Source organism: Anopheles bellator, chromosome 2 (genome assembly GCF_943735745.2).
Source record: "Anopheles bellator chromosome 2, idAnoBellAS_SP24_06.2, whole genome shotgun sequence".
Classification (NCBI taxonomy): domain Eukaryota; kingdom Metazoa; phylum Arthropoda; class Insecta; order Diptera; family Culicidae; genus Anopheles; species Anopheles bellator.
In genome coordinates this window covers 78,614,539-78,637,017 of record NC_071286.1, presented here as the reverse complement: position 1 = coordinate 78,637,017, position 22,479 = coordinate 78,614,539, and the positions used below count along the sequence as shown (strand labels likewise).

General features: G+C 49.4%; 2 protein-coding genes across 3 annotated transcripts; one reads left to right on the top strand and one right to left on the bottom strand.

Annotated features, from left to right (window-relative positions):
- Positions 1-394: 394 nt before the first annotated feature.
- Positions 395-4,317, bottom strand: LOC131210449 (interferon-inducible double-stranded RNA-dependent protein kinase activator A homolog B). 2 transcript variants are annotated; one of them, XM_058203700.1, is made up of 7 exons: positions 4,235-4,317; positions 3,804-4,165; positions 3,613-3,733; positions 3,238-3,550; positions 2,962-3,105; positions 2,576-2,852; positions 395-2,500 (listed from the first exon to the last, which is right to left on the bottom strand). In XM_058203700.1, the coding sequence occupies exons 2-6, from the start codon at positions 4,120-4,122 to the stop codon at positions 2,604-2,606; spliced, it is 1,146 nt and encodes a 381-aa protein (XP_058059683.1). In that variant the 5' UTR covers positions 4,123-4,165; positions 4,235-4,317; the 3' UTR covers positions 395-2,500; positions 2,576-2,603. The 2 variants fall into 2 exon arrangements, with proteins under 2 accessions (XP_058059683.1, XP_058059684.1); XM_058203701.1 differs by having other exon boundaries at positions 3,804-4,238.
- An 882-nt stretch (positions 4,318-5,199) lies between these two features.
- LOC131210448 (intermembrane lipid transfer protein Vps13D) lies at positions 5,200-22,294 on the top strand. The gene is made up of 12 exons (XM_058203699.1): positions 5,200-5,296; positions 6,596-7,335; positions 7,445-9,936; positions 10,014-10,162; positions 10,695-10,841; positions 10,906-13,982; positions 14,071-14,512; positions 14,602-15,470; positions 15,529-15,696; positions 15,761-19,630; positions 19,694-21,496; positions 21,576-22,294. The coding sequence occupies exons 1-12, from the start codon at positions 5,200-5,202 to the stop codon at positions 21,642-21,644; spliced, it is 13,923 nt and encodes a 4,640-aa protein (XP_058059682.1). The 3' UTR covers positions 21,645-22,294.
- The last annotated feature ends 185 nt before the right edge of the window (positions 22,295-22,479 follow it).

Below are 22,479 nucleotides of genomic sequence, written 5' to 3'. Positions count from 1 at the left end.
CGTTCCGAGCGCCAGCCAGACCAACTGAAGCTTCGGTTGAAATTGTTGCAAAGAATGTCGGAATTTCGTTTTCTTTCTTTCGCTCGGTTTGCTTTCTGCTAAATATTTTTTCCCATTTTTCGGAACCATTCAGAGCATTTTTGTGCTTCAATTCCTCTCGTTTCCTAACTCGAATGTTCTTTTTCCAGAGGCATCGCTTTTTTCGTTTTGAGAACTTTGTTTCTTATATAAAACAGAGAAAAGTAAAATGATTAAACGCATTCTAATTCACTGGCGAGAAGCTGCCTGTTTTTTATTAATATCATTTTGCAACAATGATGGGTGATCATGATTCTTTAAATAACTGCAACCTCTGCCATGAAAAACCAGCCACATATTGAATCATTTCGTGCATTTGAGCTAAACATTTTCACCCTTTGGTTGCAAGTGCATAGCGAACTGCATACTTTCACCTTCGATTGCAATGTTCATTCGAATCATAATTATACAACCTCTATACTTTGCATTAAATTAATGCCCATTTTCCTACACAAAATGGACTTGATGCAGAGTTTTATTTCGTGTATTCTATACCGGTTGTGGGTTTACAATTTAGATCAACTTTAGTTTTGTGTAGATAAAATTCCATTAGTAGTACATATTATTAGTATTTTAGCCACACAAAGCTCTCCGATACAGAGTTGGTGTACGAATACGTATGCATATTTTACTTTCGTGTTTCACCTCTTCAACGGAGCTCGTAATGGTTGGTAAGTGTGATGTATGGTTGGTAAAAATGCATATAAAAATGAAAGAAAGAACAAATATTTTGCTTTACTATAAAATACTATACGTCATCATAAATCATTCAAGCTAATAGGTGTCGCAAAAAGATACGTTAACCCGTAAACAATAAGAGCCAATAAGGATGGATAATGAATAGAGAATGAACTGTTACTGGGGGGTTACATGAGGCGTGAAAACTAGCTTAAGATTAATTTGTAATGCCAAACCGTATACGCTTCGTGTGGCAGCAAAAATATAAAAACGAAATGTCAAACGTGTTTACGTTCGTGTTTTTGGTCCGAGAAAATAGAAATAGAAGAGAAATTAATTGATTTCTGAATATTTTTTTCTGTTTTTTCTGATTTTGTTGCTATACCAGCAAAGAGGAACTTAAATTATCCTCTGTTTGTAAGCAAAGTGTATGAAAAAAAAAACGTTATGAAAATTTATGGAAAAAATGAAATGTATGAAAAAAACAGTTACGAATAGCACCAGAGATATTAACAATGTCTCTGGTGTAGGCCAAGACCGCCCAGCGGTTGTGACGCCAAAGAAGAAGAATGAATAGAGAATAAAAAAGTAGTACCGATGGTATGAATGATACATGCAGCGTGCACTAAACTCTACGGCTCACCATGTCACAAAATCGAATCTGTATATGAAGTCATGTAAATGTATTTACGCGGTTTGTGATTAGTTAGCGTTTATGATAGGAAAAGAGAAAAGATTTTCGCTGAAAAGTTCTACTCGAATAGAAGTTTCTAGTCACACATAAAATGAAGAAAGGTTTTCATTTGTGGTGATAAATAGAAACTTTATGAAAAGGTCTTAAAGTACAAAAAATCACACAAAACAAGACCAAGAAAGCACCAAGACTTTTTACATGACCCAGTATTATCGCTATGCTAACCCGTTGAATAGTTGCAACACAAAAATATCGTCGTTTTGGGAATTATAGCCAAAACATTCGCTCGACACCGGATACGAGGGATGTTCCCCGTTGTGTGCCACTGTGATTAGGAGCATGCCATCTCGTCGTAATTTTTATGACAAGCTGTATGGAAAATAAAGTCCACTAGTTCCATGCAAAGTATAGCTTGTACGACGGTAACATCTGCTTCCGGAAGTGATCCCTTGACTACTGCATGCGAATGGTAAGCACACATTTTTACTCGACTATATTACGCTTCATGTTACGATTTCATCCAACAGTGGCTATTAGCTGTTCACACCGTTAAATTAAATAAATTAATTAAATAAAGTTTGTAGCTACGAAAAAAATATTCATTGCAATAGGGGCAGTAATATTTGATGCCTAGATAAAATATTGTAACAATAAATTTATACTAAAAACGAAGGAAAACTAAGGCAATCAAAGAAAAGGATGAGTAAAAATTGTGTGCAACTGTAGGAGCCATAAATCCTTCGTTTTACTCTCGAACTTCTCTACCCTGAACATGTCCTCGCCTTCTTGCTCTATTCTAGGAGTTTCAGGGCGTATTTGCAACCTGCGGACGGTACTTCCACGCAGTGCAGTCACAGCGGAATGTTGCTGCATTACTCGGCCAAGTTCAGCACAGTTTTCCGTTGCCGCTACTTTATCGTTCACCTCGCTCCTGCTGCTTGTGTATGTTTTTGCGTTAATCAGTGATAAAAGGACACACTTCAGCAGTGCCTAACCTACATAGCATGACCTTTCGAAACGGTTCACTGCAACACAAAACCACGAAAGTGTCTGTACGTGTCAAATACACATGTTATCGAGCGAATTTAGAGTTCAGAAAGATTCCCTCCATGCCTTTCTACGTACCTTAAACGATGAAAGATGCGTATGGAATTCATGACTTGGTCATAATTTTCAAGTACTCGAGCGAATTGCGGGCTGCCAGCAGTTGAGCATCGCGCACTGTATGCCCGGTACCATGGCAAACGGCCACCGGCATCGTCGAGAGCTGCACCAAACACTGGAACTGGCCACTGTGTGTTTTCTCATCAATATCGACGTAGGTCACTTCAAATCGTTGTTCGCTGGCAATGTCTTCTAGCATTAGAATGAAATCGATCGTACTGTCGCTTAGACTTGTGTTCTAAAAATGTAACGGAAAGAAGGAAGGAAAAGAAAATATTCACATCCAGTGTCTGCGTCAATGGTGCCCGAACGAGTGGCCAAATTTAGAACTGATTTTGGGTGCACACCTGCAGGTTGGTGAGAGCTTCACCAGCGCGCGATTTCAGCGACTTGTGAAACTGTGATACCTTCTGCCCGTGGGCTGTCGTGAGGTTCGGTATGGTGGCGTTCTTTAAGCCGGCAAATCGACCAATAATGCCACTCGGTCGTAGCTAGAATACAGGAAGACAAAAGACCATCAAAGGGTAATCGGAGAGTCACACAAATTACACGGCATGGCGTGTGCATTCCGAGTATTCTAGTTCGCGCAGCAAGTTCGGACACAGTTATACGCTTATTGTTACCTCTTCGTTGCCGTCTTCATCAAGAAGCTGCATGATCTGGTTTGACTCCATCGGTTGATCCTGCAACCGTATCCACATCTTCTGGGCGGCCTGGCGTTTAGCTACCTTCTTGCTCTTGCCCTCACCCACCTCACGAAACTTGAGCACGACGCACGCAATCGTAAACTGTCGTTCGTGAGGAAGCCCAACCTCCATTTCTGTTTCATACATCGGCGGCGGCCAGCGCCTTGCCATGCACATTTCTTGTAACCAACCGATCGGATTACCGGTTGGCTCCTCTTCACCGCTCATCGCAGTGTGATTGTTGAGGTTCCTGCGTGGAAAAGAATCGTTACTAACACTGTTATCTTACAGAACCCTGTGGAGCCCACTTACTCTGGTTTCACAATCAGATGGCCTGTCTGTTGCTCGTTGTACGACATACCGGTGAGCTTGTCTATCAGTGCCTTGGCCGCTGCATGTTTAGCCTCTTTCTTTGATTTTCCCGTTCCCATTGCTATCGGGTGTCCAAAGACGAAGAGCGAAATAAGGAAGGTACATAATCTGCATAAGCGACCTCAACCTACCATCTTTATCCTGATAAGATACACGGTACCGGAAGGTGGGTTCGTGGACAGCTCCCTCGACCTGGATGAGATCGTACTGCGGAGTAATTCCACGCCTGCTCAGCAGTTCCTGCAGCACAGATATTGGCGTTTTCATGTTGTTGGTATTTATCTCCGTTCGTAACGCTTCCTCCAGTGGAACGGCCACGATTGCCGGCTTCGCTTGTTTTTTGTTGCGTGCCGTTTTTTTCACGAACACCTGCTGCTGAAGACAAGGTCGACCGATTGGCGGATCAATCGACGATATGAACGTTTCGTTTGGCTCCATATGCACTTCCATTATTCCGCACGAGTTTCAATTTTCCTCAAGCCGGAATGTTATCCTTAAATGGGTGAAAAAGTGTTCACTTAAAATGATACGCTTCGGCATATGCTATATAAAAGAAGGCTACCCAACGTTTGCAGGTAGAGTAATCCTTTAGCCTTAATTTTAACTACAACTTGCTTTTCAAAGCGGTGAAAAATCGAACGCGTGTGAAGGACAATTTTTCCGGGAGTTCGTCGGTGACAACTGTTCCCGTCAAGCGTGCCCAGTGGACAAACATCTCAATTATTAAACTCCAGCGGTTCGTTTGAGTTTCTTTCCTTTTATCATTTTATCCTTTTTTCCTTTTATCCTTTTTTTCCTTTTATGAATAAACAAAACACTTGAATCTTTTGCAAATACCGTCAAGTATATTATTTTATATTTCCGTTTAGTCCGTAGGTTGCATCGCTCACTAGGCACGCGCATTGCAATGTAAACAAACCGTGACAGCTGCTGTCAAAATGAGGAAAACAATCACGAAATCGAAACAATCACGAAAAGCTAAGCACGACAGTCGCAAAAGTCGCATCATTCGTGATCGGGCCGTGAAAAGAAATAAACAAGAAGCTTCGCCGTGCGAATTTTTTGCGTATGCTTCTTCCACAACGATTTCGGTTGCCGATTGTGTGCTTCGGTTGACGCATAACTTCCTGGGCTAAATTGAACAACTTCTAGCGAGTTTTTGCGTCGAAATCTCGGTGCGAGAATAGTGAACACTTCAAATTTCGTTTCCTGCGTTATATAAGGATCGGTTAGCGAGCGACGGAAACGGAGTGTGGCGACCGTTTCATACTTCCGCGAAAAGGAAAGGGTTGTGGGGTTTCGTTGCCAGCCGCTGCAGCAAGTGAATAACGATGTGCATCGCAATAGAAGTGAAATTGTTGGGCTAAGGTGTTTCTATAATTGCCTCTTCGGTGTGCGTGTGTGTGTCACTAAGGCGCTAGTGGCGCAGCAAACGTTGGACCGTCTTTAGACAGTGATTGGCCAGTAATTGCGGTGTAGGTAGCAGACCTCCCTTCCCCACCCGATGCCCTCGCGGCCAGCGGCAGTATGCTTCGGGAACTTATTGCCTGGGTGTTGAATAACTATCTCGGGAAGTATGTGGAAAATCTTAACACCGCCCAGCTGACAATTGCACTGCTTTCGGGTGAGTAACACTTTGACATCGTAATTGTCCCAGGTCATCTATCCATCAGCATGGCGCACCTTCTTTTGGCAGACACCCAGAGCATGGTAATGATGATGCCATCGCAAACGATTGTTGCTGCTGAATGATTTGAGGCGACCTTACGACATTTAATTCCGCTTTCGCTATCGCCATGACGACGAAATTCTGGCAGGGGGCAAAGGTTACTTTGTGTTTTGGTCTTCCATGGCCAGCGTGCTTACACGCCCCTTCGAAGCTGATTCAGGTGCATAAATCGGCAACAGAACAACACATCATCAAAACCATTGTTCGCAGCAAATGGAAACGAAATCGCTGGACAGGCACAAGGAAAAGCAGCTACAGTAACGCACGCCTCAAGGTTACATAACAACGGTTCAATCGCCGTTGCCTTTACTACGTACGCTGCAACGCTGGTTTTGTCTAAAAAATGAAAACAAGAAGCTCCACACTACTACCAGTGTGCGTAACAATTTACGGCCTGTTGAGTCCGTTGGGCGCCTTAGTTGAAGCGAAGGTTTTCATGAATGAAAAACCGGCCTTGGTTGGGTTTTACGATGGCTACTCGATCGTGGTTGTAATGCGTGCGAAAACCTGTTGCATGCTCTGGAAAAGTACGTTTTTTAATTAATCGTCTCTCGCCCTTCGAAATCATGCTCTTGACCGTTTGAGGCAAATTGTTCACAGATATTTTAAAAAATCCAATAATTCGCCGATTATGTTTAGAAACATTTTTAGTGTTTACCTCGGGTAACATGTTTAGTCTGGGATATCTTTTCCATGTTTCGACGATGATCCACATGATTTCAACGCAGGCATGATAAGATAAGATAGATGCTTTGCGTAATAATTTTCCATCGAAACGGGCCGTATTTCCCCCTATCTTTCTATACCAGCGTGTGTCCCACGATTAGAGCACTCTCTTCAGCCGAAGTGAAAGATAGTCGAAGCATTTTATTTATTATCTGTTACGCACTCAGACCGAGTTGAAGTGTCGGCTGTTTGTTTGCTTCAAGGAATGTCTAAGGCACGTTCATCTAATCGCTCGTGGAGCAATATGTTTTAGTCATCGAAGCATTTGACGGGTTATGACTCAACAGCCTTCGGGCGAATGCCAAAAGGGGCCAACTGATGTCACCGGTTCAGCGAAAGAAACTTTCGCTACAAAAACAATCTCTGATTTGTTAGTTTTTTTTTGTAATAATTTACTTTACTAAATACTAATAAAACTAATAAATTAACAACAATAATCAACCATTTTCTATCTGATTTATTTAACAGGTCAGGTGGAGCTAGAAAATTTGCCCCTACGAAAGGATGCATTGCGCCACTTCGGTCTACCGCTACAAATTGTCAGTGGCTCGATCGGAAAGGTAAAGCTGACCGTTCCCGTGCGTGCCTTCCGGACTGCCTCCTGGTGTTTGTACATAGACAACGTCAACGTGACCTGCGGCCCGATTGATCTCGAGCAGAACTGGAATGCCGAAGCGGAACAGCAAACCGAGCATGACCTGAAGGTGGCCTCACTCGATCGAATCGAAGCCAAATGGCGCGCTCAACGCGAAACACCCGTCACCGAGGGCAGCTACTACGCATCGTCGTATTCCGGATGGCTAAATTATGGTACTTCTCTGGTAACGAACATCGTCGAAAACCTGCAGCTCACCGTCAACGGTATACACATACGGTACGAGGACGGGCTGACGATTCCGCAGCAGCGGTTTGCCTGTGGGATCAAGATCGATGCCCTGTCTGCACAAAGCTGCGACGATGGTTGGGTTCCCGGACGAGCCGCTCCAAACTGGGCATCCCAACAGCTCACCTTCAAGCTGGTCGAACTGACCAACTTTACCGTGTACTGGGATCCGCGAGCGGTCGACGAAACAGTCCACATCATTAGCCCGATTAGTGTTCGGGCTCAGCTGCAGCGCGATCGTAGTGAAACGCCGCTCCGAACGCGCAGCCGGCCGCGATTGGTGTGCGATCTGATTTGGGAGGAAATTAAAATAGTGCTCAGTGATGTAAGTGGTCAATGTAAGACACGACCATGAAACTGGTCCGTTGTCCATCGCCTGTGTAAGGGTTCTGTGTATTGATTATTGATTCGTTCTTTTTTCTACCGCCTTTCAGATACAATATAATCAAATGATGCAGTGCGTAAGAGGCCTGGACGATATCGCACGTTATCGGAGGTTTAAGCTACTCCGACCAGTGGGCACCGTTCGGGAGGACCCACGGGCCTGGTGGCGATACGCTGTCCGGTGCCACGGACTTTGTCGTCATCTCGGTGTTACTGATCCGTACGAGGTAGCGCGCGATAATCTGCAATATATTCGCATCTACACGCGTGTCGTCGCCAATCCAAACGAGGTCCTGTCCAGTACACACAAGCAGTTTAAGGATCGTATCGAGAGGGAGCGAACGTTCGACGAGTTGCGTTTGCTGCGTGATGTTTGCATGGCACAGCTGCCGTCACTGGCGAAATCGATAGTAACAACGGGGACGTCTGCCGGTGGACCCAACCAGGGCAAAACCATGTTGGTTCATTTTTTCCCCCAATGGTGGGGATGGTATAGCAACAACAATAATAATGCCTCTGCAACCAATGGAGCAAAGGATGCCCCGGGCGGAACACCACCCGGAGCCGGGGACGATGATAATTTTCCGGCAATGCTACTGCAAGCCACAGACGAGCAGTCGCAGCTCTTGGTAGCATCCGATGGAACTCCCAACAATGGTGGTGCTAACGAAGATCTTAGCCCTGGCGGAAACAGTTTTGAGGATGAAATACTGAATGCGTTGGCCGGATCGGTTGAATCAAACTCACTACTGAAGCGGGACGCTGTGTTTGGAAAGTTCCAGTTTATTCTGAAGCGCGGAACGCTCGACTTTTGCGCTGCCCTCGAGATGACACCAAAGCTCCAGTTTCTGTTTCACGATCTCAAGATGGATGTGGAGTCGCGTCCCCGGAGTGGGTCACACTACGTCGGTTTGTCACTCGGTTCAATCCGCATCAAGGATCGACTGACACCAAACTCACAGTTTCCGGATCTGGTAAAACCGCAGCAAAAGGAAGAAGGAGGATTGTTACTGATTCAACAACAGATGGCTGGAAGTGGAGGGAAAGGTGTCTCTTTCAGCACCGCTACCCCACCGGCGGCCGGTGGCAATCGGCGTTCGTTACCAACGGATGCAACGATCGAACCGATCTTTCAGATACAGTACGAACGGAAACCCCTGTCGCACGATACCGATTGTCGGTTAATGGTGAAGTCTAAATCGCTCGACATCGTGTATAACATGGATGCCGTTCGGTGGCTGGTCGATTTCCTCGTCAAGCCACACCAACAGTACGATGCGCGTCGCCGGTTGGAGGACATGAAAAACAAAACGAAGCAGGAGTTGATGCGCAACTGGAATTACATCATCGAGGGTCACCTGAGCGAACGAACGACATGGACACTTGAGTTCGATATCTGTGCCCCACAGATCATCTTTGTTGATAACTTTGCCGATCGCACCAATAGTACAATAATTGTTGTGGACTTTGGTCGCTTACAGTTAACAAACGGTGGTGATCGAGGATTATCACCGGCAACTGCTGACGGCGGAAATGCCGCAATGGCTGCCACGGGTGACCCTGTTGTTGCAAAAGGTGGTTCTGGTACAGCTGGTGGCCGCACCGAAAGTTCGTGGCAACGCCGTGATGCAACATCAACGGAGGTAACGGAAAATGATGAAGATGACGCATTTATGACGCCGTGCTCGACACCACCCGGTTCGGAGGCGAGCACCACCAACTCACCGACGTTGGTGAGCGCCTTTTCTGACCCGGGCGGGAACGATCGGCCCGTGGGAGGCGCTGCTACGGCGCAACCGTTGGGTGTCGCAGACACTCTGAACGAATATCAGCTCTACCAACGCCTGTACGATCGTTACCACCTACAACTGACGGACCTCCAGGTGTTGGTGTGTCACGCCAAAGAGCGTTGGACGGCGGCAAGTCAAAAGGGTACTTCTAACCTGCACGTCTTGGATCGGTTCAGTATCGTGCTGCAAGTAGAACGACGTGTAGTCTACACGAACGATCCACAGTACCCTAGCTTAACACTTTCCGGTACGCTGCCGAAGCTAAACGCACACATTAACGAGTACAAAGTGTCCTCCATCTTGATGCTTGTGAACAAACTAACCCGTAGTGCCACGATGCCACCGCAATCTGGTTGGCCTGCACCGACAACAGTCGACGACGAGTCAAGTGCTTCGGCTGCAAAATCTCGCGAAACGAATGCTGCTAGACAAGCGACCGAAAGCGCCATAACGGCAAACAGCAACGGCGGAGCTAACGAGAAAGATGAAAGCGCCACGGATGGTGTGCAGAACAGGGATGCGATGACGAATATTGTTGTGTTTCAGTTCACCATCGATCAGATGTCGCTCGAGGTTCAGTCACGTGGCCGAAGTGTGGCGGAATTGCAAGTGTCCGGCGTGAAGGCTGGCTACAGTCAGCGGCCGGAAGACATTAGCCTCACACTGTCCGTCCACGGATTGCTGCTGGTTGATGCAATGCAATCGTTTGGCCAGGACTTTGAACTGCTCATCGCCAGCCACCGGCATGTCGGGTAATGTAAACTCTGCATCACTGTAGGATATTCACTCATTGACTTTGTTTCGTCCATGCATCATTGGATTATTGTAGGATGGATAGTCTTTCGGGAAGCTTACGACAAAGTGAACCATGCTCACCTTGCTCACCGGCATCACCGCCGGATCCGAACGTACCGGGTCATACCATTCGACCAACCAGTCCTCTTACGATTTCAAAAGCGCTCAGCAATCTACAGCGAGGTAAAGCGAATGGATGTGGTGGATCTATTGTTTCATTTTACTTCTCTTAGAGTATGAAAATGTTTTGCAAATTGATTCGATTTTTATGGTAGCAAAAAACAAACATTAGTTCAGTTCTAAATTTCGAAAGTCAGTAAATTTCATAGATTTTGTACAGTAATTTTTAATGTGTCAGTTTAAATATTGCTTTGCTTACGTGCTCGTTCGGATCGCTAGTAATCAATAGAAAATATCTCTTGTAAATAATATTTTTGAATGGAAAATTAAATCGAACGCACCAACTGTAGTTAGCATCAATCTCAACTTTCTACCTATTTTGCTTAAAAAAATTGCATGCGCATTAAAGTATGTTTTTGTTTGTTTTTCTCTTTCTTTTTCTCTTCTTCCTATTCCATATTCACGCGGACCGATCATGCGTTGCTGACATGCGGCGGGTTTGCAATTTCTTTCGTTTATTCCGTTGTGGGATTTGTTTGGTTTTGTTTGCTTTGCTTGGGTGCTCTTTTTGTGAAACGTTGTTAAAACAAACCAGCAACCTCTCCCATATGGAATGCGGCATGGACACCTCTCGGCGATCTAGATGCGTTGATCACGGTAGAGGTCGTATTTGTGACGGCCGAGCGGGCTGAGGATCGACTGCAGGTGGCCAACATACAATTCAACAATTTGGATATTATTGGTAAGTGTGACTAGAAGTAACCTTGTGTAGTACGTCACTTATTCTCTTTCCTTTTCCACTCTAGCCAATCAAGAGACAATCGTGGAGCTGCTGGGTTTCATTAAGCGAGTCATACCCACACCGATGCCGGCACCACCGGAACAAAGCGGACACAGTTTCCATGGAGGCGGGTTCGCCAGTACCACTACCGAGAGTTCAGAAGCATCACATGTTGTGCCGCCAGCAGGTACCTCCAGTCGGCGCCACTCGGATTCCATCTCCTCCGACGGAGCGTCACCCGTACGACTCGAGATTACGTTTGACTTCCATCGATTGAACGTGCTGGTGCTGCGAGCACTTATACGCGATAACTATCTTGTTGGCCGCAAGGTCGGTACTTTTACGATGTCGGAGGCAAAGATACACGCGACGCTTGGGATTGACATTACGGTCGAGGGTTCCCTCGGGGGACTGCAGGTGCTGGACCTCACCCCGGAAGGTGTAAATCATCAGCGGATTTTGTCCGTCGGTAAAGATCCTCTCACCGAGGCTGCTACGACGGGGGCGTCCCGTCTCGATACGGATACTGGAGGACAGCCGGATCTTATGACATCTCTGGCACAGGAAGTTTACGGTATGGCAGGACCCAAGCGCGATTCCTCGCCGACCGCTTGCGGTACTGGCAGCATCGACCAGCAGCATTTGCACGATGAAAGGCAGGCGCTTTCGTTTCGTGTCTCGAAGGATCTAAATGCCTGCATAGACATTCGGGTGCAGATGGCCTCGGTGTGGTTCATTCACTGCGCTCGGTTTATGCAGGAGCTGAGCTGGTGTGCGACGGAGTTTAAGCATTACCTGAAAAATCTGGCACGCTCGATCCGGGACAAGGCAACTGATATGGCGCTCGGTTTAGTGCAATCCCGGACAGACCTTTCGAGCAGTCGACCGGAAAGCAGTTACGCGTCGCCGCGTCGTGTTCGGCGACAGCGTACGGTTTCCTTGTCCCGAACGCAAGACGTGCTGCTGAACGCGGACTACACGCTGAAGGTGGACATAACCCTCGAAACGCCGGTGCTGATTTTGCCACGCAGTAGCAGCAGTCCCCAGGTGCTGGTGGCCCATCTTGGCCGTATCACTGTTAGCAACAAGCCAGAAGAAGACGTGGTATCAACGGCAGCAAGTCACGAGCGTATTGTGATCAACCTTACGAACACACCACCCGGTGCTGCCAGTGGGTATCGGTTGCGGGAAGACGATGGTGCGGATCGCACGTCGATCGATTGTAATCTGAGCGATTTGGATGGACTCTACGACCCGCCACCCTTTGATGGAAACCTTGATGGTGGCAATAGCGGTCGGATTCGATTTGCCAAAGATGACTCAACCGAGTTCATCGATAGCCTAGCGGCTGATGGTGGTGGTCGCGGTGCTACAGGAGGCACGGAGCTAGATCGGTATCAGATCGACTTTCGAAACATCAACTTGTACTCGCTCGATACCACCAACCGTAAGGGAGGGTTCCGTTTTGCGGGACTACCACGGGCGGAGGAATTTTATTCGTGCAAAGAGAATGCGATTCCGATCATACATGACACGATCTTTAGTCTGGAGATATGGCGTGAGCAGCAGCTTGGTGGCGGCGCAGACTTTGCTAGTGAGTGGGACGAAGCTAGCGACGGATTTCGAATAGTGGGATGTGTAGTGAAACCCTTGCGGCTCTCTCTGAAACGTCAGCAGTACGAACAACTGCTTGAAACGATCGACAATCTGTTTGCGATACCGAAAGATTTGGTTCGCCCTCCGAGTGAAGTTCCGGCGACGCTTGAAAAGGTAACTGAGCTGGCAGAAGAATCGTCTTTCCACACCTTTCCGCTCCCGACGAAGGTGCGCCAGGGATTGTTCTACCAGGCGATCCTTGAAGATCAGCGAGGAGCACCGGGAGGGTCAGCTAAGATCAGCATACGGGTGAACTTTGAGCTTCCGGCATTCATTATCCAACTGAACGGCAACCGCAACGAGGCATTGGTGCAGATATCGTTCCGTGATTTTTGTGTTGACTTCGACAAACGAACGCAGTACGAAACGCACGTCAAGATATCGCTACGGTCACTGCTGATGGAGGATCTACTGCAATCGGATACGGCCAAGAATCGATACATGGTAGTATCGTCGGCCGAGCGTGATTCGGTGACCGCACGTCCCAGTGGCTCATCGTTTGCGTCCCATTCGTGCCCGAACTTGGTCGGACTGTTGCTAGCTAATATGGAAGGATTACCAAACTCGTTGCCAACAAATCTCGAAGATAAAACGGGATTTGCTTTTCTGGCCGCCAATAAGTCACTCTGCCCGGATACACCACCGCCTTCGCCGTCGGTACAAAGACCCGAGCCGGGGGTTCGGTTGGATCCGGAGGAAAATCTGGTCATCTACAGCTCGGTGATTGTCGATCCGGCATGCCCAACGTTTGCTACGCAGTTTGGTTCGATGCAGCAGTCCAGTTTGATCGATTTCAACGCCCTCGATTTGATCGTGTCGGTCGAAAGTTGGTTCGTGTTGCTAGACTTTTTCGGTCTCCTCTCGGACGATACGGATTCGTCCAATGGCGAAGGGAGCGGAGCTTCGCAAAAGCCTGAATCGAGGTCAGCGTCGTCACAACCAGGTGAAAAGTTATCGGACAATTCGCAGAGAGACTGCGGCGCAAATTCGTCATTCTACGACAACAGTGAACCGTTTAGCGGCGGCGCTGCCGCATCGTCCGCTACCGTCGGACAATCGAAACTGGAAATATCAGTCCGGTCACTGAGCTTGGTGTTGGCCAAACCGACGTATGAAATTGCGAAAGCAAACGTCTCAAACGCACAGCTCACAATTTCGAAACGCGGACAGGCCAAACAAGTCGAGGGAAGCCTGGGGTCGATTACGTTGAGCGATCTGACACCGTTCGGTATGCTCTACCGGGACAAGTTTGCGACCACCGGAACAGAGGCGCTTAACTTTGTGTATGTACGCGATGCGATCAAAGGCACAACTGATGGCAGTACCCGTGGTTTGCAGAAAGATGCCCAGCTTACGATCGCAATGTCGTCGGTGCGATACATTCATACAAAGCGCTTCATCGCCGAAATTCAACTGTTCTTTAAGGAATTTTCTCATCTTCAAACGGTAAGCGCAAGGTTCGAGATGGAGCATTAGAAGTAATTTGTATTTTGGCACATCTGTTGTGTTTTATATCATATCTCCTCCTTTTCAGCCCATGATGAGGAAAATAAAACCAGCCGATGCTCGAGCTTACCACAATCAACGACCGACACAGCTCGGTTTGGCAATCAATGCGGGAGCACCGATTATTCTGCTACCCATGAGCTACAACAGTCACCAGGTGATCGTAGCGGATCTGGGCGAGTTTCGTCTAACGAACGAGTTCCGGTTGAGTGCGGGTGAATGTGAAGTGCTCGACGTGATGCATGTTAATCTGTTTCACACCGACATCTTTGCGGCCCGCATGGAGGAGAAACCAGACGATCGATTCATTCCCGTGCCCACGATGGCTTCTTCAGCGAGTTTGGATCGGGACGCCGTTATCGATATGCGCGGTTATAGATTGGTGAAAAAGGGACCAAGTCTACTGAAGGAAAAATGTCACCTTAAGCTCGAGGTGGAACGGAACCTGGACTCACTGAACAGTCATTCCGGTGAGTATATAATCGGCATTGTCTGAACGGAACTTCTCAATGTGTAGTTGTATTAGTAACTGATGTTAACTAAAAATGCTACTGTACAGTTCCAGATATCACAGTTTACGGAACGCTCTCGAAGCTGGATGCTTTGCTCGACCTCCAGCAGTACAGGCTGATTCGAGGATTTCTTTCGTATAACCTTGGCGAAGAAATCGACGAGCTGTATCTTCGCGCCTTCTCTATTCCAAACAGTACACTGAGTCTTAATGCAGCCGACGCGACATCAGATCACCCGCCAGAGGACGTTTGGAAAAACCTTTCGATACACTTGGAGTTACTGGACGTTTCGGTGCGCTTGGTGCAAACGCTGGAGGACACACTGCATGCCCAAACGAAGCCACTGGCCTGTGTTAATTTCATCAAATCAAAGCTGTTGGTCGATTGCTTTAGCGATGGTGCGCAAGACATTGATCTGGTTTCGCAAGAGATTCAGCTTATCGACACACGCTTCCTAGCGGGCGAAAGTAATGGCAGTGTCATGACAGGTGGGAGCGAGGTGCAGAATGTTTTCCCGAACGTTCTTCAGCCAATTCGTGGTGAACCGGGCACCGAGCTTGTGCAAGCGGAAATTCACAGTCGTCGGCGTCGCGACTTGACAAAGTTTACCATTCTGCTGAACAACATGCGTCTGATGGCTATTCTGGATTGGTTGGAGAATGCTCGTGATTTTATTCTACAGCAAGAAGATCCGCCACCAACCTTACCGTCAGCAGTGATGACAGATTTACTGGGAGATGGTGGTCCTGCGGTCACGACGGCTGCCACCCTTCGCAGCAGCCCAATTGATGCCGCGCGGCGCATTCCGACACCTGCCGAAGAAAGCCGCATGGAACTGAAGCTGAATATTACCGATTCGGAGTTGGTGTTTGTGGAGAAAACGGATCAACTCGATACGAATGCCGTAATTTTGAAGGTATAGCATGAGGTGCCTTTGTTATTTGAGTTTATAATCCTTTTTCCTAAAAATGCAGAGCACTACCGTCGTTTCTTACCGGCCATTTGAAGTGAACAAAACACTGTCAATCAATCTGAATAATTTGGAAGTGTTTTCCTGCATACTGGGCGCGGAAGAGCGGACTGCTCTGTCGATCATCGATCCGGTCACCATCAATATGGACGTAAAAAAGGGAGTGTTGGAGGTAAGGTATTTGGTTTTTAATTTAAAACTCTTCCCCACAATACGTGCACTGTTCTTCGCCATAGATTCAAATGCAAAAGCAGCTGTGCATCAGGTTGTCGTATCATGACGTACGCATGTTCCGCCAGATGCTGGAATCGCTTCCGGAACAGACGAAAAACGCACGCCACAACCGGCAGCAGTTACACGTTCGACGTAAGGATACAGCAAACGAAGTCGGTTCGCCTTCGGTTGGTGCCGGTGGTGAAATTAGCCGGAAGTCCGTCGAAAAGCTAGTCCATCTAGGCTTCCGGCGTGAAGACTGTTTGTTGGCCCTGGAGCACTGCAGCCACCAGCTCGATGAAGCGGCCCTATGGTTAACGCAAAATAAGGAACCGGCACGGCGGAACGATGATGTGGGTCGTTCGTTGAGTCACAGCAACAGCGTAGGAAGTGGAACTGGTGGAGGTGGTGGAGGAGCGATAAGCATTAAGGCGCTCGAGCTCAAATCACCGTGCATTTCAATCTGCGTCATCGACGATTGTCGAGATGCGGACGTGCCACTGGTAGAGCTATCGCTCAGCAAACTAGACTTACGGCAAGATCTAGCCGGAGCCTCGGTATACGGACCTACGGTCGAAGAGCTGTCTGTACCGGCGAACGGGGCTGCAAACGTGCTCCCTGTTGACGTTGGTGAAGATCCACTTGGAGCAACGTTTTCCGGTTTCAATGCGGGCCGCATAGCGGGCGTGTTTGCTATCGATTACTATAATCGTGTGCTGAGTGGCTGGGAACCGATGATTGAACCGTGGAAGGTAGAAGCGAAATGGGGCCAAAGCTTGGCTATTGGCGATGGAGCTGGCGGAAGTGGATTGAGGCGGCTGAATATGCGTGTAGAAAGTAACGACACACTCCGGCTCAACGTTACCAGTACGCTGATCGAGCTAATTGCGCTGGTCAAAGACAACTGGATGCAAGATCTTTACGTTGACGCTCCGCCACCGCGGAAACCCTCGGGAGACTCATCGTTATCCGCGTCAGCCTCTTTCTTCCGACAGCGCGCACCATTCGTTCCTTTCGCGCTAAAAAATGACACCGGCGTAAGGCTTTGGTATACGACGCTCATCTCGTCGGAGTTAATCTCATCGCACGGTCGTAACACTATCAGCTCGCTGCCGAACGTCCCACCGGAAGCACAGTGGACGCTTGTTGAACCTGGCGGGGGCCTGTCTACGTTTTCGTACGGAACGCGCCATAAAGCGCGACATCGCGATAGCCACAAAGTGAACTTGCACCAGATTGCGGTGCGCGTCGAAGGCTGGCAGGAAGTGGGCCCGATGTCGGTCGATCGTGTTGGCACATACTTCCGCCATGCCCGGCCCGATCTCTGCAGTGGTGCGGCGGCCGATTACGCGCAAATGCCACGAGCGCGCATCGTGTTCGGTGTGACAATGGAAGGATCGGCCCAGAAACTGATCACCGTGCGTTCGGCGCTAAAGTTAGTCAACAAACTCGATCAACCGGTGCTGGTGAAGCTTGAGCACTTATACGGCCATCTGAACATACGGCACTGGCCCGACACCAAAACGCTTATTCTGCACTCGAACGAGCTACTCAATGTTCCGCTTACGCATGTTCACGCCGTGCTCTATTTTCGACCGCTTGTTTCCCATGCGGCGGCGATCGGTGCTGGAGATCATGAGGCGATCGTCGGAAGCAACACACGGTCTGTGTCTCCAGTAACGGTCCCTGGTGTTGCAGCACAGGTTCAATCACAACACAGCAGTTCTAGCGACGGCTGGACCCTGCTACAACGCTTCGACGTCCCGAAGGTGGTCGCCCACAACGGGTTTCAGTTCACCGACCGGGGCGTTCAGTGGTCGGACGCGATCGAGCCGGGAGAATTGTACCAGGAGCTACGCAGTTGCCGTGGGCCACGAGACAAAATGTGCAAACTGTTGCTGGCCATCCGCAAGGAACCGTACCCAGCCAAAGAGCTCGCTCACCTACCAGGACACGTGATCACCATCTGGCCACCGGTGCGCATTCACAATCTGCTTCCGTGTGATCTGCTGTATCGACTACCGTCCGGCAGCCAGGGCCGTATCTCGTCGTCCGAAACCGCACGCATCACCGAGGTGGACATTGAGCAGCCGATCGTGTTGACGGTGACGCTCGATAGCTACCCGAACCCCGGTCAGATAACGATTCCCGCCGGAACGTACGGATCGACCACGCTCGATGTGCGACTGTTTGACGTGTGCTCCCGTATGCTGCGTCTGTCGGCCACGATCGTCGTCGTGCGGGGCCGCGGAGTGCAGATATCCATCGGTGCTCCCTACTGGTTGGTCAATCGAACTGGGCTGCCACTCGTTTTCCGGCAGGACGATCTCGATGCGGAGTGTGCTGGACAGTTTTCGGAGAACGAACAGGCGCGTATGATTACGCCGTTCATGTTTGCGTTCAGTGACCCGGGATGTTCGGGTGCGGTGACGATGCGATTGGGCCGTCGCTTCGGGAACCAACTGCAGTGGTGCCAACCGTTCAAGCTCGAGCAGGGAACACAGCATCGCCAGCTGATCGGAGCATCGGAAACGTTCATTATCGGTGTGGAAGTGCGGCGGGCCCGTGGAAAGTACGGCCAGACATCGATCGTTACTTTTTCCCCTCGCTACCAGCTGTACAATCGCAGCAGCTACACGTTGCAGGTCCTGCAGAAGTGTCTCGTCAGTGGTACGACCGTTTACGATCCGGCAGCACGCGGTGCGTACATAGAGGCAGTACCGGGTTGTCACATTCCGTTCCACTGGCCCCGTTTGGACCGCGAGCACGAGCTGTGCGTCCGGTTACCGGAGGTGCCCGAGTGTCTCTGGTCGGGTGGCATTCCGATCGCCGGGACTGGGCTCAGTCTGTACATCAACATCCGGAACATGAACGGTGTGATGCACTTTTTGCGCCTCGAAACCATCCTGCAAGGGGCGACGTATTTTATGGTATTTAGCAACGCACAGGCTCTTCCGCCACCGATTCGTTTGGACAACTATTCGCACGTTCCGATCACTTTCCATCAAGCCGACGGTGGCAGAGCGACTAGCACTTTCAAAACCATCGTCCGACCACACTCGTCCATCGCTTACGTGCTCGATGAACCAACCGGGGCCCCGTACCTGCAACTGGAAGCCCCCGGTGGTGATTACTCCAATTGTCGCCTCGATGGGTTCGAACCATTCCGGTTGATGTACGAAAACTTTATCTACATTGCGTTCTCCCAAACATTCACCGAAACACCGGGGGCAGAATCCGGCACTCCATTCACGGGACGAATCGACCACCAGGGAACGGTGGCTGGATTTGATGTGCGAGCCCAACAGCTGGTGCTGGGGGTGGTTGATGGGGGCCGAGTAGTGCTGGTGCGCAAGCACGCCGGCGATCGATCGCAGCTGTGGCGCATGAACAACGAAATGCAGCTCGAGCACGAAGGAACCTCACCGCCAAGTGAACCTGGCAAGAAGCAACGACGGTACGTGCTTGATCTGGAAAAGCCACCGCAACCGATGCAGTTCATTGGACTTGTCGTTCGGCCGGCCAATCGGCAGCGACAATCGACGCAAACGTGGCGCTTCACCGAGGATGGCCGGTTGATGTGTGATCATGCGAACATGTGTGTGCAGGCTCGTGGTGGATTCTTTGGTCTCCACGCGGGCTCCGAGGCTGTACTGGGAATGTGCGTAGCGGACACGAAAGTACTCACCGCGTGTGGCGTTCCGTTTGAGCAAGCGATCGAACGGCAAAAACTGCGGCCTGGCTCGGGCTGCCTGTCGGTGGCCTATCGCATGGATGGTCCAATCAAGTCGATCCAAATCCGTGACGTAAAGGCGGGCGATATCGGTGGCCTATCGTTGGACGCGAGCTGGAAGCATGTTTCGCACATTTTCACCACCCAATCAAGCTCTACCGCGGGTTCTTTCCAAGACGACCGACGACCTGGAACGTTGCGCACAAGAACAAGGCTACGGGAGCAGGACGCTGACGGTGAGGAGCCATCTGCAGCAATCCAAGCGTATCACGTGCAGCTAAATCTACGCAAAGGTATCGGCCTGTCGCTCATCTCGAACCAACCGTGCGAGGAGATCGCTTACATGGCTTTAGAAAACATTCACATGGAGTGCATTCGGTCGCCGGCGGTCAACACGCTCGACTTTAGTGTCGGCGATATGCAGATCGACAATCAGCTGTTCGAAACGTCCTGCCCGATCATGCTTTATACGATCGGTGCCAGCGGTGCTGCGGATGGCACTTCCGTGCGCCGATCGTCGGCCGGAAGCAGTTCGCCGTCATCACTGCAGCTGAACGTACGGCAACTGCCTAGCCCGAACACGAATGCCGTTATCTTTGAACACTTCATTCTCAGCATCCGCCCGATCGCGGTGTACCTCGAGGAGCGCCTGTTTTTGCGGTTGGTAAAGTTTTTCGGGTTCGCCAAAGCGACGGTCGATCCCACTACACTGCCGGACGAAACGGACTACGAGGCGCAGAAAATCATCTACAAGGTGCTCGATAGCAACGTCAAGCGGTACTATTTTGGCGATCTGCGCATCATTCCGTCCCAGATACGGCTTAGTTTCGTGACGGCAAGCAAGCTGACGGCAGAGTTCGCGGAGATTAAGCGCAACCTGGGCTTCACGTTCATCAAGTTCGAAGATGCAGTCATTAACTTCGACCAATTTGCGCACAAGTACCACTTCGAGACGCTGGACGCTTACCTGAACGCGATCCGCGCACACTACAAGCAGGAACTGAAGTGGCACGCGGCCTCCATCCTCGGCAGTGTCGATTTTTTAGGCAACCCGCTCGGCTTTGCCAACGACTTATCGGAGGGTTTCTCGGGGCTGCTCCTCGAAGGTTCCATTTCGTCTCTGGTGAAGAATGTGACACATGGGATCTCCAACTCGACCGCCAAGCTGACGGAGACGATCTCGGACGGGCTGGGGAAGGTGGTGTTTGATGATGAGCACGTCGAAACCCGACAACGTATTCTGGATGTGTCGGGCGGAGGTGGCAGTGGCAGCGGGACGACCGGCGATCACTTGGTGGCCGGTTTCCGGGGCTTCACGTTCGGGCTGCTGGGTGGTGTGACGAGTATCGTTAAGCACACGTACCAGGGCACGGCCAACGATGGTCTATCCGGCTTCATCACTGGCCTTGGGAAAGGGCTCGTCGGAACCGTCACGAAGCCGGTGATTGGTGTGCTGGATCTCGCGTCGGAAACGGCCAATGCAGTGCGCGAACAAAGCAAAGGATCTAACCGTATCCTACCCGAACGGAAGCGCCTGCCACGCACGGTAACGGGTGCCCCGGGTGGTCTGCTGCCGCCGTATTCGTACCTCCAGAGCACCGGGCAGCACTATCTGTTCCTCATCAACAAGCGCAACTTTAGCGAACAGTTTCTGGCATACGAACCGTGTCTGTTGGACACCAAAGACTCCAAGATGCGTCTTCTCGTGACGGCCGAGAATGTGTGGGGCTTTTCGAAAAATGGTGAAACGACGATGATCGTGTTCCACTATCCGATGAGCGAGATCATTTCCTGCCATCCAGAAACGACCACTACGGGAACTAGTGTACCCGGTATGGCTACGAGCGAGCGAACCGGAAATGAGACCAAGACGGTCAGCAAGCGCCCACCGATCACTACCACGTACATCGAGTTTTGCCTTTCGCTACCCTCGAAATCGTCACTGACCCCGAGTGCACCGGAAATGGTGAAGCGTCCACGGGTACGCTGCCAGAATGAGGAGATTGCGAAGAAGATTTGTTATCACGTAAGTGGCCATCGTAACGGAATAGCTACTGGTTCATGCTGCTTATCTTTGACTGAACTCCTTTTCGTTCCTTTGGCAGGTGAACTTTGCGAAGTGTATCTACGACGAGCGAGAACAGACGCTAAATATCAATCCTGTGATCGAATAGTGGCCGTTTCCTTGGCGAGCATCCTCGTCGCCGCCGTCGTCGTCGTTATCGATGTGGTGGTGCTGTGTACCACCGGTGGCCACTGTTTTTTGTAAAACCGAACCCAAAGTGATAGGAAGGTAGAGAGTAAAAAAGACCATTGAAGCACATCCTCCCCACCAAAGCGCCACAGAGAAGACGAGTGAGGACAATTGTAAAACAGAGAATCAAAACCGGCAGACCGGGCGAAATCCGCTCGTCACCAACCTCGTCATCATAAACCATGTTATCTCGAATTCTGCGTTAACCATAAACTCAGACGAATCTTGTTACGTTTTGTTTCACGGAGCAATCAGTTTTGTATTTCGGTGTCGTTTATCGTAAGTTTGTTATTTCGCTATCGATAAGGAAGATCTTGCTGTATTTGTTTTTGGTTCGGTTTGTGCCCGCAGCCGGCATCGCGAAGTATGACCACGTTCCTTCTTCATGCCTTTTTTTACAAACGAAATCGATAGGAGCAATTATACGAGTTAATAAATTTTTTTATCAATTTAATCGACAGAATGCTAAAAGACTTGGAACAAAAAAGTAATATTCTGCGTTGTGTTTATAACGTATACCACTCTTGGTTTAATTCGAAAGATAAGGCGGAGCTGGTGAGGTGCTTTGAACAAGACTGGAAATAAATAAAGAGCATCAGTTACATATAACATAACTATTTTCGCACATAGTTTGTATCGCAGCCCATTTTGCTGGACATGGTTCGCTTGTAAATTCAAATTATATTTTACAACATTTAAAAGGATGCTGTCAGTTGGGCAATTTACCATGCAACCCTGCCGGCTGTCAGTGGTCC

Bases quoted from the DNA above. Each gene is read 5' to 3' on its own strand.
- LOC131210449 (XM_058203700.1), bottom strand. From the start codon at position 4,122: ATGGAAGTGCATATGGAGCCAAACGAAACGTTCATATCGTCGATTGAT. The intron at 3,106-3,237 runs GTAACAATAAGC...CCTGTATTCTAG, and splicing joins ATGAAGACGGCAACGAAGAG to CTACGACCGAGTGGCATTAT. The intron at 2,853-2,961 runs GTGTGCACCCAA...TTACATTTTTAG, and splicing joins AAGCTCTCACCAACCTGCAG to AACACAAGTCTAAGCGACAG.
- LOC131210448 (XM_058203699.1), top strand. From the start codon at position 5,200: ATGCTTCGGGAACTTATTGCCTGGGTGTTGAATAACTATCTCGGGAAG. The intron at 14,513-14,601 runs GTGAGTATATAA...GCTACTGTACAG, and splicing joins CTCACTGAACAGTCATTCCG to TTCCAGATATCACAGTTTAC. The intron at 19,631-19,693 runs GCGGGTTCTTTC...AGGCTACGGGAG, and splicing joins CCACCCAATCAAGCTCTACC to CAGGACGCTGACGGTGAGGA.